The sequence below is a fragment of the Balaenoptera ricei genome, chromosome X, assembly GCF_028023285.1.
Source record: "Balaenoptera ricei isolate mBalRic1 chromosome X, mBalRic1.hap2, whole genome shotgun sequence".
NCBI classification, from domain to species: domain Eukaryota; kingdom Metazoa; phylum Chordata; class Mammalia; order Artiodactyla; family Balaenopteridae; genus Balaenoptera; species Balaenoptera ricei.
Window position 1 is genome coordinate 15,692,834 of NC_082660.1, and position 17,695 is coordinate 15,710,528.

General features: G+C 40.1%; 1 protein-coding gene across 2 annotated transcripts in view; it reads left to right on the plus strand.

The window, feature by feature from the left end:
• The window catches only part of CDKL5 (cyclin dependent kinase like 5), a 188,626-nt gene extending 171,580 nt beyond the window's left edge, over positions 1-17,046 (plus strand). Inside the window, exons 15-19 of one of the 2 annotated variants that reach the window (XM_059910711.1) lie at positions 1,672-1,795; positions 8,871-8,970; positions 12,848-12,970; positions 14,130-14,249; positions 16,658-17,046. In XM_059910711.1, coding sequence (XP_059766694.1) covers positions 1,672-1,795; positions 8,871-8,970; positions 12,848-12,970; positions 14,130-14,249; positions 16,658-17,044 — 854 coding nt within the window. In that variant the 3' untranslated portion in view covers positions 17,045-17,046. The remainder of the gene's footprint in view (positions 1-1,671; positions 1,796-8,870; positions 8,971-12,847; positions 12,971-14,129; positions 14,250-16,657) is intronic. The other variant, XM_059910712.1, reaches the window with a different exon arrangement.
• The last annotated feature ends 649 nt before the right edge of the window (positions 17,047-17,695 follow it).

Consider the following 17,695-nt stretch of genomic DNA (forward strand, 5'->3'; position numbering starts at 1 on the left):
TCTTTTTTCTGATGCCATGGTTACTTTAGAACCTTATGGGACTAAAACTTTAATTCAGATTAAAGTTAATTAAACATGGGACTTCCCTGGTGGCACAGTGGTTAAGAATCCGTCTGCCAATGCAGGGGACACGGGTTCGAGCCCTGGTCCGCGAAGATCCCACATGCTGCGGAGCAACTAAGCCCACGCGCCACAACTACTGAGCCTGCGCTCTAGAGCCCGCGAGCCACAATTACTGAGCCCGTGCACCACAACTACTGAAGCCCGCACGCTCTAGGGCCTGCGTGCCGCAGCCACTGAGCCCACGTGCTGCAACTACTAAAGCCCGCGTGCCTAGAGCCCGTGCTCCACAACAAGAGAAGCCACCCAATGAGAAGCCCGCGCACCGCAACGAAGAGTAGCCCCCATTCACCGCAACAGAGAAAGCCCGCGTGCAGCAACGAAGACCCAACACTGCCAAAAATAAATAAAAATTTTTTTAAAAAGTTAATTAAACAAAATATTGTAGTGTACATATAAGCAAAAGTCTTTTCTTCTCTCACTGTAAGTTTTACTTCCAAAGTGGATCATACACGTGTTATTTCTATAGATGTCTGGAGAGTATACTTTAATATTAAAATGTTAACTAAGTTTTCAATTAATTAATTAGTCCTTGACCTCTAGAAACACAGTTTTATTTTGATTGCAAGTGAATTAACTTGGTTACTATCAGCAAAGCCCCTCATAATCGACTTCACTGTTTGGCAGGTAGAACATTTTTATTTTAGAAAGTCCAGAAATAGAAGGAAAAGATTTAACTAGGTGAAACATTTGGAGACATCGCTTATTTCAATCATGCTACTAAATCTAACTGGATGAAGATGTAGTGGTATCATTGAAATGACAGATTTTTTAGTATATTTCCCATTTTCAGTCCTGCTGGCCAAGAGTCAAGTAATATGGTGTCATTTTTCTTTATATACAGCCTGTATATTCCTTTTGTGATGAAATTTGCAATATATTTTCATTTATGACCAAGCTTAGAAATTGATAGAAAAAGATAATACCCACCCACCCCCCAAAGAAAAGCAGACAAGTATTTACTCACATACATTGTGGTTTGTCTTTTTGTTTATTCCTGGATTAAAAACTTAGAGAAAAATAGTATTTTTGTACAAATAACCAAATCTCTTTGGAATTGAGTTTAAAAAAATATAAAATTGATGCCACCTCCCAAGTGGCAAGGCTTAAACTGTAGTTTGTGTATTCCAGAACACATACTGTTAAGAATCACTTCACACTAAGAATAGATTTTATGTAGTTGGGTCTATGATGTAAGAAAGCCTCAAAAGAATGTCAAAACAGGGAGATGGGGATCATATTCATACTTTTAAATCTCCTACGATATTCTCCAGTTTATCAGCTGACACATCAATTTATGCCTTGAATATATATTGCCTGGTGTTAATTGACCCTTGCAAGTTACTGTCATAAGCAGTTGGGGGTGGGGGGAATGCTCCCTGGAATGCCTCCAGCCTCAGAAAACGTAAGAGTTATATGAAGGGCAAATAAGGATTTTGACTTATCCTTTTGTTAGTTTATTTTGTTTGTGTGAGAGAAAGTGCAGTAGAACAACATGAGAACTGCTTTAACCAAAAGAGTATATCAGTGGCTTACTTTTTCTTTGTTCAGTGCCATCTCCACGTCCAGATAATTCTTTCCATGAAAATAATGTGTCAACCAGAGTTTCTTCCCTACCATCAGAAAGCAGTTCTGGAACTAACCACTCAAAAAGACAACCAGCATTTGATCCATGGTGGGTATTTTAGCTTGTTTTTACTCTTCTTTTTTCTAATTGTAGATTTTAGATTTCATAGAAATTCTGGATAAACTTTTTAGCATTCTTTCCCCTGCTAGGCCTTTCTTTCTAAAGAGAGATTGTTTAATAAGGGAAATGTGATTTGTCATTATTTATAATAGTTTCTTTCATGTTCACCATTTATATTAAATACCATGTAAAAGAAAGAAAATATCCTGGGTCAGTACATACCTCATAAGTCTTCCATCGCCTTCTTCTGACATGATTGATGTCCTTTGCTGTCTTCTCCACTTGTTGCTGTTGAATCATGTAGCAGACACTTTGCTTAGCCCTTTGTGTGCACTGTCCTACTCAGTAGTCACAATCAGCCTTTGAAGTAGGGGTGCCTCCCACTCTCCAGATGAGGAAACAGCAGCTTAGAAAAGGTAAGGAGCCTGCCTGGTGCTGAACAGCCAGAAACAGGGAGGAGGGAGCCGGGATCTAGACCTAGATGCATTCTGACTCCAAAGCTCGTGTCCTCTACTTCTGTGCCACCTGATTTTCATTCAGGGTGAAAAGAGAGAAATAGGGGAACAACCCTTCATGCTACCACAAAAATGTACTGGTAGTCAGAGGATAAAATGATGCGCCAATTTTGCTTATCCTTTAATCTTTGTGTCATGTGTAATAAAAATTTAAGGAGAAAATTATAACATACATCAAGTCTCATTAGCAGATCTTGTCTTGGGGGTAGGACTATTTTTTTAATAATGTAGACTTTATATTCTCAGCTGCCCAGAAAGACTTCCCAGAATCTAGATGTGAGGAATGTTTATGTATTTCATAGAGCTGCTAAGTTCTCCACCAAGAGAATAAAATGGTGCCTCATTGTAACTCACTGAATTGAGAACGAGACCAATCTGTCAGATTCCATCTCTGCTGTTTACTGCCAGAATTCACACAATTTGGACCCTGTTGGCAGGGTTATATCAAGGTTTCAGTGTTACCATGCCCTATGCGGAAAATAACTTACTTATTTTTACAATAATAAAAACGGTTTTCTTAAAGCTATAAATACTTTTTCTTTTATAAGCACACTTTATATCTATCGCCTTATTTATAAAATGAGAGTTTTAACATTAGTGACTCAGAGGTTAGACCCTGGAAATAGGATATCTTGACTAGTGTCACCTTTTGGCCATGTGACCTTCAGCTCTCTGCCCCTCAGTTTCCTTGTCTGTAAAATAGGCTAAGAATATCACCTCCCTCATCGGGTAAATAGGATCATTAAATGAAGTCAAACATCAAAGGCATCTAGAGCAGTGCCTGGCACCGTTGTGACTTGTTAACTTTAGCAGCCGTGGTTTTTGCCATTAATGTTCTCTAACTTCAGTATGACTTGCCAGGTGTCTCCTCTCCACTTACTTTGCTGATGAGCTTCAGTGCGTTCTTTCTCCGTGTAACGGTAGACAAGATCTATACATTAACCTGAGAGCACAGGTACAACTTCTTTAAGTTACCGGCGTTGACAGTTTTCAAGTGTGGTTTTGACAAGCCGTGAGAATAGTGTCTAAGTTGTGAGAACACAGAAGTACAGATGGAGTTGTTTTTCGTCTTGGTCATTGCATGATGAAGTGGTGATGGTTTAAAAGTGCGTCAATTGCATGTTAACATAGTCCTATGAAAATTAGGTAGGTCAGATTAAAACTAAATCCAAATGTGGGATTAACAGTCTTAACAGCATATTGTTTCTGTCTTTTTGATAATCAGTTTAAGTAGAGCTTGTTTAGACCTGGATATGTGTAGAAACCTAACAACAATTGTTTTAAAAAAGAGGCATAGTTGGGATGCTGACCTTTAGATAAGTCTTCATCAAGTCATCCTTACTCTGATACTGCTGTTATGAGGCTTGAGAGAATTCCAGAATTGCCAGGGATGAATTGGCTATATTCTTTTGTTCTTACTACCCCTCATGATAATGCTGCTATGATAGTTCTCCACGCATCATATCTAACTTAGTCTAAGTCATCCATTAAGCTTGACTTGTCTTGGATTTTTTTCTTGAACAATATCTCTCATTGGTTCACCATATTTATATTTGAGAGAAATGCCGTTTGTTACAAAAACATGAACAAACCATGGTGACAGTGAATTGCTGTTCCTAAATTATCACTTACCTAAGAGCAGTCTGTTTCTCCTTGTTAGTAGTACTTCCATTTCTTTGGAGAAGAGGATATTTGTACAGTGTCCACATTTCTTGCAATGGAAAAGTCAAGGTACTATGTCATACTTTAAAGTGATAAATGGATAGTGTGTAGTATAATATCCAGAGCTGTTATTCTGGCCATCCCAGCTGTCCAGAATCCAGTTAAGAACAGGGAGATAAGCCAAAATATTTCAGAACAACAAAAATAGGGTTAATGCAGTCAGATCGATCATCTTTACTAATGGGAAAACACCTCCACCCTCCCTGTGAGCCTGTTTATTCTTCTTTTATGCACAGTTCTAGCAGTTGGCACTGAGGTTGTCAGGCAAGAAATAATCCCAGGTAACAGTACAGTGTGCAGAGGGAGAAGGGTCCTAAACAATAGCTGTAGAGAGAAGAGGGGTATTTTTGCTTTTTCTCAGGCCCCAGTGGGAAAATCATTTCTAGCTGTATGGTCTTATACATAGAACAGATATCCATGTAGAGTATATATCTTTAAAATAGGCTGCTCTTACTTTCCATAAAAAGACAAAGTGTTTAGAAAGACTGCTGTCAAAATTGGGTTAAAAATTGACACTTAAATAGTAAACCAAATTAATTAGAAATCCCAGTAGTTGAGATAAGTGAAGAATTGCTGTCACTCACTTGCACAATCCCAGGCTTTCTCTTCTTGTAAAGTTATGAAGACATTGGTATCCATTATTACTTGTCATGATAACTCGCAGAATTATTTCTGTAGAATTAGTCGCTGACTTCCTACTCTCAGACATTAGCCGACCCACCCTAGTCACACTGGCAGGGCGGGAGGGTGGCAGGGAAAGTGTCACAGAGTAAGCGTCTCTCCTCTTCTGCGCGCCTTCATGCTGCTGCTCTTGGGGGGATTATGCTGGCGCTTCCTGGCCCTCCGTCAAACCTGTGGGTCTCTTGCCTTGAGTCTGTGAGCAGCTTGAGGTCACACTCCTTGTTTTAGTTTTTCTCTGTATCTCCAACACCTAACACAGATCCTGGTGCATACACAGTACTCTGTAAGTGTTGGTTGGCTTTGATTCAGTCAGTTTTAATTCCTTCCTTTTTTTAGGTGAGTCTTTTGAATTCTCTTTCCTCTTAACCCCTTATGGAAGTAGTAGCTGTTGTGGTAGATACTGTTCGAGTCCCATGACTGTTTAGGAAGGAGACTGTTATTGTTAACCGCCCCCCCACACCCCTCCCCCATCATCCTCACTGCCCACCCCACCCCCCACTGTGCCAAGTGACTAGCTGGGTGGTCCTTCTGAAAGCTCCTGTCCCTGTGATTTATGTGATCACCCACTTGCCCTTCTCTTGTGCTACTCCTCTTGAAACCATCTGTTGTCTGTACAGTTAGTTAGCTCAGCTCAGCACACACTGTTGACCGTACCAGGTAGAATCAATAGCAGGGTCCAGAATTCACAAATGAGATTAAGTCATGCGGCTCACTCTTACCCTTTGGGTGCACTACTGGTTATAAATGTTCAAGTCTTTTCATTCATTTGTACAGCACACAGCTTTTTAGGTGCCTGTGTTCCAGGCAGCTTCTCTCCATCCCTGAGTCTCTCTCACAGGCTTTTCTCCTTCTCTTTCTCTGTTAATTCTCTGTATGTGTATGATTCAGTGTAGCTTCTCCCTCTCTTTGTCTTTTCCCTCTCTGTCTCCCTCTCTCTCCCCGACTGGCACTCTTTCTTTCTCTTTGACTTCCTTTTGTGTCTTTTGTGATGCATGCATACTCATGCCTTACTCCTAGCTTTCATCCTCTAGTCCAAGGGTAATTTATTTTCTTTTTTGCTTTGGCCCCTGGAATCTTTTCCCACCTGGATCTTGGCCCTACCGCCAATCTGCAGCTCCAGTTTGAGGATGTTTTCCTCATCATTCCCCTTTCCCCCTGGGCTCTAGTTTATCCAGTGCCTCTGAAGAGACCCTGCGGAGAGTCTTTGATTCATCCTCTGTGTTTTGGGGACACAAGGAACTGCAAACACTGGGCTTTTTGTCCTGCTGCTTCTTCTCTTTCAGTACCCTTCCCCCACCCACCCCCCCATCCTCTCACTTTTATTTTATTGGACAGACTCTTCTTCCTACCCAAATCCTGCTCCTCCTAGGACTAGTGTCTCAAGCCTTCACTTCCTCTCATGCCAACGTTAACATTCTTACAGTAACGCCCATTCCCATCCTGAGATTGTGGTCATGATGAATGTGTCCCCCTTAAAGATTTCCTGGGTTGGCAGAAAGCACTTTAACTACTGACCCTCAGCAGACCTTCGAGATTTTGTTAGACTTTAATTCTGATTAGCAAAAACTTCTACCTGTTAATCTGAGTACTCTGTTGTGCTTCTAGGTTATGTGCAGACCCCATTATGGTAGGACATAAGCTGTATCATAAGCATATAATTCTTTAACTTCTGGAAGTTACAGAACATTAGGAATAGTATTGCTGGTTGGACTAGATGCTCTCTAAGGTTCCTTTCAATTCTAAGAGTGGTGCTTTTGTGATTCCAGCAAACTACTTACACTGTTCTGCTGTGTTCTGTAGAACCCTCACATAACTGAATGCTGTGGCCTGGAATTTAGTTTAGGTCAGTCTGTCTTTAGGCCCCATCCAAGGGTTTCATCTCCTTAATCTCAACAGTACTTGTCATAAGAAACTTTGACCGAATAGGCCCAGTTTGTCATTAGGATGAGAGTGCTTTTTCCAGCACTACAACACTGAGTTTAAAGAATCTTTAACTTTTCCCTATTCCATTCTCACTCATTCCATCATGTCTGAAGTTTTTTAGCTTTCAAAATTTTAAATGCATCATTCTGAGTCCCAATGCTAATTATTTTATTGGTTGTGTTGTATTACAAAACTTTAACTTGCAGAACTTGGAACTCTCTCGGTGAGGTTTAAAATTGCAGGTCCTAATGAGTTTCAAGAACACTTGAGCTTACAGTACATGTTTTTACTTCTTTGGTATTCCCATTAACTTTTAGGCCAAACACTTAAGAAGAAATGACCATTGCTGCTTCAAACAGTCATGGTTTTTACTTCTTGTTTTTTGTCTGTTTGTCTCTCTCTCTCTCTCTCTAAATTGTTTCCCTTGTGATCTTTGATCATGAGTTCGTGGCTTTTCAAATGAATTTTGTGTGGTTTGTAAAACCTTTTTATTATAGCTGCAGTACATATTTGTTGTTGAAATTAAAAAGAAGTAACAACAAATCACCAATAATCCTACTACCCAGAAATGATAACTATTAAGATTTTTAAAAATTTTCTTCCTGCTTTTTAAAAAATGTGTGTATATATACACATATATGCCTTTTTAAAAAAATACAGTTGGGCTCATATGATGTAGAAAGTTTTGAATCCTGCTGTTTTCACTTCATATTGTAGTTGGAATATTCCTTCATATTAGTGAAAAATCTGTGAAGATGTGATTTTTAAAAATAGCTTCATGGTGTTTTCTATCATGTGGATCTGTAACGGTTTGTATAGATGTTTTCTGCCTTCACACAGGTTTAATCAAGTAAAGGATGCTGGTTTGCTCATATTTTTTTAGATGTTCTGGTAACTTTACTGTTCAGTACTCTAAAACCATAAATGTGAATGAATTCTGTCACCTTTAATGTTTCTACTCTTGATTTTGGGGAATAGCTAATAGAAGGAATTCAGTCATTTGAGAAAATGGTTTTCCACAGTCATCTAGATGTTCAAATTCAAAATAGGGCCCGTGGAATGTGCCTTTTTCAAGAATGACACCATTCCAGTTGTTTTTTAAAGACCATAAATTAATTTAAGTAATATAGGGCCTCTGTTGGGGCTTCCCTGGTGGCGCAGTGGTTGAGAATCTGCCTGCCAATGCAGGGCACACGGGTTCGAGCCCTGGTCTGGGAAGATCCCACATGCCGCGGAGCAACTAGGCCTGTGAGCCACAATTACTGAGCCTGCGCGTCTGGAGCCTGTGCTCCGCAACAAGAGAGGCCGCGATAGTGAGAGGCCCGCGCACTGCGAAGAAGAGTGGTCCCCGCTTGCCACAGCTGGAGAAAGCCCTCGCACAGAAACGAAGACCCAACACAGCCAAAAATAAATAAATAAATAAATAAAAATTAAAAAATATATATATAGGGCCTCTGTTAACATACAAATAGTCACCTTCTTGGGGCTGAGGTGTCTTGTTTACTCTCTTTTAATATCTCCTATTTGTATTAAAATACCTGGTGGTGTCAGTGGTATGAAGCTTAATGTCGTTATTTTCAGTTAGAAGCTTTTTTTCCAGAAGAGTGCTTTGTATTAAAGCATTCATCCTGTCTCCATTTTTTCATACCTTATCTATTTTTTATTTAGTTTTAATAAATAGATATAAGATTTTTATAAAGGGATTTTCCAGTTTCAGGCAATTTTTACTTTTATTTGTAAGGTTTCTGTAGCAGTATTGATTTTTTTTTTTTTTTTTTTAATGTTCAGTACCTTGGCAAGCCAGTAATAATGAACTTGTTAAGCTGGTTTTTAAAAGGTAAATAGAAAAACGAGGATACTGAAAATGTTTCTGTATCTCTCAGAGGGTTACAGAAAAGCCATCCTTCAAAGTGTGTGCTTTTCAGACTCTCTAATTCTGAGGTTTTCAACAGCATGAAAATGGTCCTGCAGCATAGTTACAGATCATTTGTAATAATGCTCAAATTGCTAGTTCGAGTGAGCCTTTGCCAAAGGCTAATCATTAACCATGGTTGATGAGATTCAGTTCCTTCTGTGCTTTTTAGAGGCTCTTTACCTATGTGCTTGATTCTTCATGGCTATTTGAACCTGGTGTCATGCATTTTTAGTCTTCATTATATTTGTCATATAATGGCAGGAGAATGATTGAAAGGTCAATATGATAAAAATGTCTTCCCATTTAGGAAAAGTCCTGAAAACATTAGTCATTCTGAACAACTCAAGGAAAAGGAAAAACAAGGTTTTTTCAGGTCAATGAAAAAGAAAAAGAAGAAATCTCAAACAGTAAGTAGATGGCCAGTTTCTATTTACAGTGGCATCCGTATGAGTCTACATTAGTCTGTGGGTACTTTACACTTTGTATGTGACAATCAAAGTGAATTATTTTCTTATTGAGACTTAACATGCATATACTGTATATGTTTCTTTCTCAAATTCTATACAACTATCCTCCTCTCACAGAGCCTTTTCTATGTTCAACAGAATCTCCAGGAATAGAAGAAATTTAATTTGGATGAAAGAGAATGCTTTAACCCTTTCTCAATAAACATCTTATCCATGTGGGTTTATATTCATGTAAAAACTATGAAGCTGCAGGATTTATTTCTCTCTGAGGGTTAAAGATACGTGAAAATTTAGGAGATGGTTTTGGTTTGTGTTTAAATCTTAAAATTCTTAACTAACCATCGTTCATTATGGAGAATAATAATATCAGATAACCTGGCTGGTTATGTGATTCCCATGTTGACAAGTGCATTTCTGGGCTGCCTAGTCACAGACAGGTCATAGTATTTGACATTTCAGGGCTTGCTTTAGTAGGACATGTTTACCTTGTGATTGAACTGTGAAATGGAATGAGTCTCATTTCCTGAGAGCTCTCCACCTGAACCAAGGGCTGGCTGCATGGAACTGTGCACGTCACATCACTGAACCAACCAGGCAAGGATTCTGCTGGTTAGTGATGTGAGAACACGTGGGGAAGCCAGGCCTCCAGGCCAGCAGGAACGTCTTCACCCACACGAGGCGTTCTTCCTCCTTTGCTTTATGACACCTTTGAGACTAGACAAGGTTGAGTCAGCCATTTTAAATTATTTTGTTTCTAGTTTTACTTCATACATGATTGACTCTCGTTTATTTAAAAAGGAAAAAGGCATAATCAAAATGACCTACTCAGATGGACTTCATTGATTTCATCTCTTAAGATGAATAGATTAGACTCAGTTTTTCTGAGGTCTGTTTGGTTATGAAAAGTCTAGGATTATGACTCAGTGGTGAGTAAAGATGAGATAGATGATAGTAAAAAGGAATATAATATTTGAAGTAAGGATTTAATAAAGGCCTTCCTAGATTACCTTTCTAGATTACTCTTTACTTGCTTGTTTGTTACATTTATGATGTCACTATAATATAAATATGAGCTCAATACAGAAAAATTGAGAAAAAAATGATCATTTCTAATCTCACCACCCTATCACAACTAGTATTAGGATTTTGGTATATTTCCTCCTAGCTTTTTGGCCTGTGCATATGTTTATGGAAAGAAGGTGGTTTTTTAGTTTGTTTTAAATAATAGTAGTCATTCTAGTATAATTTTGTATTCTGGCTTTTTAATAGTATTTCTGTCACACATACACACAATATGCTCGTTACTACACAGATTTTATTATCTTCATTTTAATGGCTGCATAATATTCCTGAAATGTTTATTTAGAAAAAAAACAAAACCTGCCTATATGGCTAACTGAAACTCACTTAAAGTAGAAGGTCCAGTCAAGATGTCACTTAGTTGCATATTAACTACATATGTTATTTAGACCAGATGAACAGAATAGACCTGATTTGAAGTAGAGAAGCTTAAAATATGTAAAGTGCTAATAAAACTTATATCATCATCTGTGGAACATATTTATCCATCATGAACATTAAACTTAGACTACCTCCTCCTACCCACTGTTATTTTTATTTCGAGTTTGTTTTTGTTCTTAACCTCAGGCCCGTAGCCATTGTGGGGTGATTAAGTGGAAGAAAGTAGCAAGGACACAGGAATTGAAGGTGTTTTTGTATGTAGATTTAGCTTTTGATGTCTGCCTTAGACCGACGTTAAACCTGCGGCTCACCATGGCATGAGTCAAGTATGTACCTGTTGACTGACTATTATTCAGGATCTGGTTCAAATTTTAGATGTTTAAATAGTGTAGAGTAGGGTAAATAGGAAATTTACTATTCTCTAACATACTCTCCACTTGAACTTACTTTTTTTAGGGTTTCATACTTTTCGTTTTTGATATGTAAAGCAACTGCAAAATATCTCTGCAGAGGTCACAATGACTTAAGCCTTCCAAACCAAAAGTTGTTTATACCCTCTGCATTTTTTTTAATTAAAAGAGGAAAAAAAAAAATGTTTAAAGGACTTTGATATCTAGAGTAAGATTTCCAAAAAGCACTCAGCATAGTACTTCCTGGCAGACCTCAGGCTCCCAAGCTTGACATTGTGTTAACTCTGCCTCCTTCAAATGAGCATTGGAACAGAATTAAATTTAACTTTTTTTCACTGTCTAGAACTCAGCAAAAGGAAACTAGGTAAATGAACTTTGAAAGATTTAAAGCATTGTGGCCTTTGCATAAGATTCAACAAAATGGTAATCTGATACCCAGTGCACAGAGAGAAGCCTCTGTGGGTCCTAAATCTAGTTTAACCCCTTTATTTTGCTAACTGCCCAGGCAAGTTGTGACCTGCCCAAAGTTGCACAATCAGTTGGGAGAACGGGAGGTGGGTTCTCCTGAATAGTAGGCCTAGCTCAGTCCCTGCCAGGGGCCCACTGGTGTGGAGCGCCTCCGGCTACTTGTCTTTTTTTTTTTTTTTTTAAATTGAAGTATAATTGATTTACAATATTATATTTGTTTCAGGTGTACAGCATAACGATTCAGTATTTTTGCAGTTTACACTCAAAAGTTATTATAAGATAATGGCTAGAATTCCCTGTGCTATACATTATATCCTTGTTGCTTCTCTATTTTATTTTATTTATTATTTTTTTTATTGGAGTATAGTTGATTTACAGTGTTGTGTCACTTTTTGCTGTACAGCAAAGTGAATCGGTTATACATATACATGTCTGAGGGCTTTCTTGTGGCCTCCTTAGACATGCAAGTTAAACTCTTCCTGGATCCCTGTCTTGGGAGCAGGTAACCTTATGGGCTATTTTACTCGAATGTCTTCATACACACCAATAAAAGATGATCTGAACACCTTCATATACATTCTGGTTCTCTGACAATTGAAATATCCAAAACAGGGAAAAGTCGTGCCAGAAAATCATTCTGTATTGTAAAGATGCCTGCTTTGACTCAAGCAAATCTGGAAGCCTCCTTGGGAAATCTGGCTTCAGTTCCACATTCAGACAGTTACATAAGCCCTCAGAGCATATGGTGACTTTGCCAACGTGGTAATTTTACCCTAGTTAGTATCTCAACTGGTAATCATGCTTCAGTTTAAAGATTGAACTTTCTGTTTCTTCACTTTTGTGGCGTATTCTGAATTGTGCCAGCTATTTTCCATGGGGTGAATACTTCTCACAGTGTAGAACCAGGCTTCTTCCTCAACGGTAGAATCCTGCAATATTGATATATTCCTCTTCCAAGTGATGTTTTCTGGTTCAAGAGTTGACCACGTTCAGAAAGGTTTGCGGTGTCTTTTTCTTTTTTCCTAATAGGCAGGCAGATTACATGGTAGATTATTTAGTTGCTTAAGTCCTCTGGCAATTAGGAAAAGATTGAAGTTCATCAGTAGCCCTTTAAACATAATTCTTTGTAACAGTCCTATTTCTGATAATAAATAAATAAATCCTTAAATGTTTTGTAAGCTTAATGTGAATATATGTGTGTGTAGGTCTCTAGAGACATTCCTGCTATAGGTGTTGAGCCTGTCCGAATGTTCTTTATATACACAGAAGTTTCTACATGTCTTGAATTTACATTATTGGCATCTTCATGTCCAGGTGAGGAATGGCACAGAACCTCTCAAGTTGCGCACACAGCACAGAGATTCTTTCAGTGACTGTTAATATTTAACAATTTGAGGGCATCCAAGGGCTAGGAGTTTCGATAAGAACACCTTCTTTTTTTTCCTTGGCAGTTAGTTTATTTGTATCTTATATTGCAGACAGATTCCACCAACGGGGAGAATCCAAGCATCAAGAAATCCCTCTTTCCTCTTTTTAATTCAAAGAATCATTTAAAGCATAGTTCTTCTTTGAAAAAGCTTCCTGTAGTCACTCCACCCATGGTACCCATTTTTACGTATGGTAGCCCTGAAAACTGCTCCAGTAAACTTGTTTTACTGATGACAACAGCATGTCTTTTATTTTCATGGGGTCATATTCTCTTTGTGCTAGTTAAGTACCTGAGCCAGTTCCATAAATTCACTGAGATACAAATTCTTCGACATTCTGGATTTTCTGAATCAGTTAAGGAGGTTGAAGCGTAAAAGGCTATTAAACAAACAAACTAGTGAAAGGCTAGTTTGGGTTGTCTGATTAGCCAGTTGTTGGCAGACAGTATTCATAAAATCCCTCATTTCCTGTAAAGAATTTGATTAACATTTACAATTAACAAATGTCTTTTGGTTTGGCTCACAAAGTTTGTTAACACTTGGTTGGCAGTTTGTCTCTTTGAAACCAAGTGAAATTGACCAAATTGGGTGAGCTTGCAGGCTCCATGAAAAAACAGCTTCTGTTAGTTGGTGATTTGCTCTTTCCTTGCCTGGCTCTAGCTTTTGCTGGTCACTTAGTTGAAGGCCAGGGCTTTTGCACTCTCCTCTGTCCACCAGAATCGGTGAGTGGACCAATTGCATTCGTCTGGAATTTGTGGTACAAATTTCTAGCACTCTCATAGTGCATAATGCTAGACCCAGATTTACTGGGTAGTGTCTTGGGAATATGATTCAAACCATACTTTCTCACTTTGCTATCCTTAAAAGCTTGCTAGACTTCTTTGGCACCACCAAACACAGTGTATGGATCATTTTCCCAGCAGGAACAAATTTTTGTTTTATTGAACTGGTTCATAACCTAACTGCAATATGGAATGAGGATACGGCAGCAGTTCCTGGTACAGCTCAATTTAACTGCTCTCTCTTACAGCGACTAAAACTAACAGCATGGGAATGCTTTGAGGGTTGAGGTTTAACAAAGCTGCATGACATCTGCCAATTTTTCCTAATGCAGGGAAAATTATTAAGAGGGCAGCAGACTTTAACTAGCATCACTTGCATTGTGAACATTGGGAGAGTTTTGATTTCTTTTTTTATTGAGTCTTCTTTGGAGGGGCGGGGGTTGAGTTTTGGTTTGGTTTGATTTGCTTTCGTTCTCCTCTTGCGTGTGGTTGCATATCCTATTTAGGCTTACTGGTGTGATTATTGAATCCTTGTCCATATTCTGCTCTAGGTGCCCAATTCTGACGGCCCTGATCTTCTGACATTACAGAAAGCCATTCACTCTGCTAGCACCCCAAGCAGCAGACCAAAGGAGTGGCGTCCTGAGAAGATCTCTGATCTACAGACCCAAGTGAGTGGTGCCTGCATCACTCCTAGACTCTCAGACTCTGCAGTGACCGGTCTCTCCTGAAGAGAGGACAGGGTTGAGAAATTTAGCCTCTCAGTGTTACAGCAAGGCTGAGAGTCTCCCCAGAATATACCCTCAGAAATAGCCAGATGCATCTTGGGAGTCGGGATGAATGGAGAAAAAAAGCAAGCTTCTATTAGTCTTCACCTGCGGGTCGGGGGAGGACGATTAAGGGGAATGAATAAGATACGGTTCCAATCCACAGAAACTCTGCAGCCTAGGAGGGAGAGAAAATTCACAGATGACCATGATTCATGGTAAAAGTGAAGCGTACCATAAAATGTAGGGGAGGGTAAGAGGAGGTAGTGCGAAGATTAAGGGTTCGTTAAAGGTGGTAGCCTACAAACTGCGCCTTGAAAGACAGATATAATAAGCTTTCTAAAAGACTGTTTAAGCTTCTGAAATCCATACTAGCTTTGATAGAAAACCGGCAAACATTCGCATTAGGAACTGCATATTAGAAAGTATGTATAGTCACGTTTCTCTGCCATAATGGGGGAATAAGCAGAAACCGAATCCACAAATTTTTCAGGTAACTGAGGTCTTATCTCCTTGAAGCAAACTGTTTTGATGGAAATTTTAAAATATTGTATCTTTTCAGCATCCCATAATGAGCATAGTAACATAATCTAACTTGTTTTTCGTTATATTCAATATATTATAAATCTCTTATTCCTCTGTACTGAAGTTTCTCACAACCCTCATGAGCTTTTGAGGCTGTAGGGTTACTTGTGCCTATAAATGTTACTGTGCCTATAAATGACCATGCATTTCTGTGATTTGGAGGAGGAGGTTCTATTTTATAGGTTTATTGTTTTCTCTCTTTAACTATAAGCTGTTACTTAGAGCTGCTGAGACGAGCTCCCTAAATTTCAACTGTATTTGCCCAACCATTTATATTTTCTGCTTCTAACATAATATTGGCTGGAGGAGCGAAGACAGTGTAGAGAACCAGATATCCCAGTTATTGGACGTGTACCCGAACTAAAAGCACAAGGCTCTGAGTGAGAGGGCCTGATGTTCTATTCCTCATTTATTTAAAAAAAAAAAAAGAGAGAGAGAGAAAGTACAGGGTTTTAGAACCTTCCTTGTGTAACCACTTCTTTTGCTGAGAAGCTCTTTTCAGGTAACTTTATATCTCCATCTGAACTATTGTGATTGTTCAATAGTTACATGTGGTCAGGGCTGTAAAAATCACCAGGAATGACCATGGAGGATGCTTCCCCAGGAGCGATTTCTACTTGAGTCAGTGCTCAAGCAGTAGCCCCTGGATTTCAGTGCCCTGTTCCTCCGACTCTTTAGTATTTCTTGAGATTATCAACATTTTACTTTGCTGAGCCCTTAAAAGCCTTGAGGCCCTTGAGGATTGGCAGCCAGAGGTGCCTCAGGCTGGGGCTTCGGCCCACGTGCCGGGGTCCGCGGTGAGGGCCTTGAATGTCAGGGTGCTTTCCCATGCCTCTTCTGACGGTGACCCCATCAAGCCTGATAAAGAGGAAAGGGGCGTGAGTCAACTTTGGCCAGTGAGGAGCCTGTGGGGCAGATGGCTTCTGGGACCCTCCCTCCTGTTTTGAAGTGCCCGCCACAGTGCAGCAGCCCATGAGGCCCAGGTCCCAGGCCCACAGCAGACAGGCTGTTAGGAGTCGAAGGCTTCCTATGAGTGAATTGTGTTTTAGAGTCTCTAGGGCTTTTGCTTATTTCTGTGTGCTTTGCATTTTTAGTGCCCAAACTTTACCTCCCCCTCAAAACAGTAAAAAACCAAAAAAATGATAAAGTGCAGAAAGGGAACATTGGGATTTTGCAATGCCAAGGGAAAGGGAAAATCAGGGAGATAAGAACAGAAGGGGGTACACGATCTTTAGCCAAGTATGTTGCTACCTATTGAAACATTACATTTTTTCAGTTACTCTTGCCGCTAGATATGGTCGAATGGCTGAGTTTTAGCAGGTGAAATCTAAGTGGCAGCTTTATGCGGATTTGTTGGGAAGGAAGTCTTCTCGAAAGGGAGAAGCACATCCCTTCTTTTGCTTCTTCCTGATGGTTGGCGCATGAGACCTCCCCCCTCCCCCCCATAAAGATGGGATGCAGCCAGATAGAAGGTGCCTAAGCCTTTGATCAGTCACCATACCAGCTCTAGATTTCTTCGACGTTTCTAGGCTTTTTCATTAAAGAAAAATAACTTCAGTCTTGCCTGAAAAAGAACAAAAGAACAGATAAGGCTGGACTGGCCCGTCCTCCCCCACACCCGCCCTCCCTGGCTCCACGCAGTCATCTCAGGTCTGTGCTCCGTTTCCTCCCAGCTTTCAAGTCTACTCTAAATTAAATCCTACATGCACCCTCATCTTTTCTTTCAGAGCCAGCCATTAAAATCACTGCGCAAGCTGTTACATCTCTCTTCAGCCTCAAATCACCCGGCTTCCTCAGACCCCCGCTTCCAGCCCTTAACAACTCAACAAGCCAAAAATTCCTTCTCAGAAATTCGGATTCACCCACTGAGCCAGGCCTCTGGTGGGAGCAGTAACATCCGGCAGGAGCCAACACCAAAGGGCAGGCCGGCCCTCCAGCTGCCAGGTCAGATGGACCCTGGTTGGCACGTGTCGTCTGTGACCCGGAGTGCCACAGAGGGGCCTTCCTACTCTGAACAGCTGGGTGCCAAGAGTGGGCCAAACGGGCACCCTTATAACAGAACAAATAGGTCCCGAATGCCAAATCTGAATGATTTAAAAGAGACAGCCTTGTAATGTGTGCTGGAGTGGGGGTGGGGGGGAAAGGGACAATCCGGTTAGGAGGGGAGGGGCGGGGGTGGGGTGGGTGGGGAATGGGCGGGGCCGGGGTGGTAAGCCAGTATTTTCAGCTTTATCAAGGTGTGTGCAATATTGTATGTGTGGAGCCAGCTGGCTCCTCACGGCCACAAATGCTAGTCAGGGATCTTAGAGCCCCAGGAGTTCCTTAGGGATCCGCCAGTCCCCACGAGTCTTGTGTGAGAGTGGATAGTGTGCAGCTGAGGAAGAAGACAGTTTTGCCAGGTTCTCCCCCTTAGGTTCCAGCTCTAGTGCAATCGCCGTTGAACTTGGGAAAGCCAGGATGTGTTTTGGCACTGCAAGGGACAGAAAAATATGTGTTGACCGATGTCCTTACCACAGATTTTTTTCCGCCTAGACTAAATGTGGGGTTTATTGTAATCCAAGAGTATCCCTTTGAAGGGTTAGCAGATGAACTAACTGTATGTCTTAAATTGTTTTCTAAACTTCCATATTTGATAGGGTTTGTAACATTTATTTATAATTAATTAATATTGTACTGTTATAATCATACCTTTTCTGTTAAACGTAGAGTTATTTTGAGCTGTTTGGAACATTGTGAAGCAGTGGGACAGCTACAGTAGTTTCTAT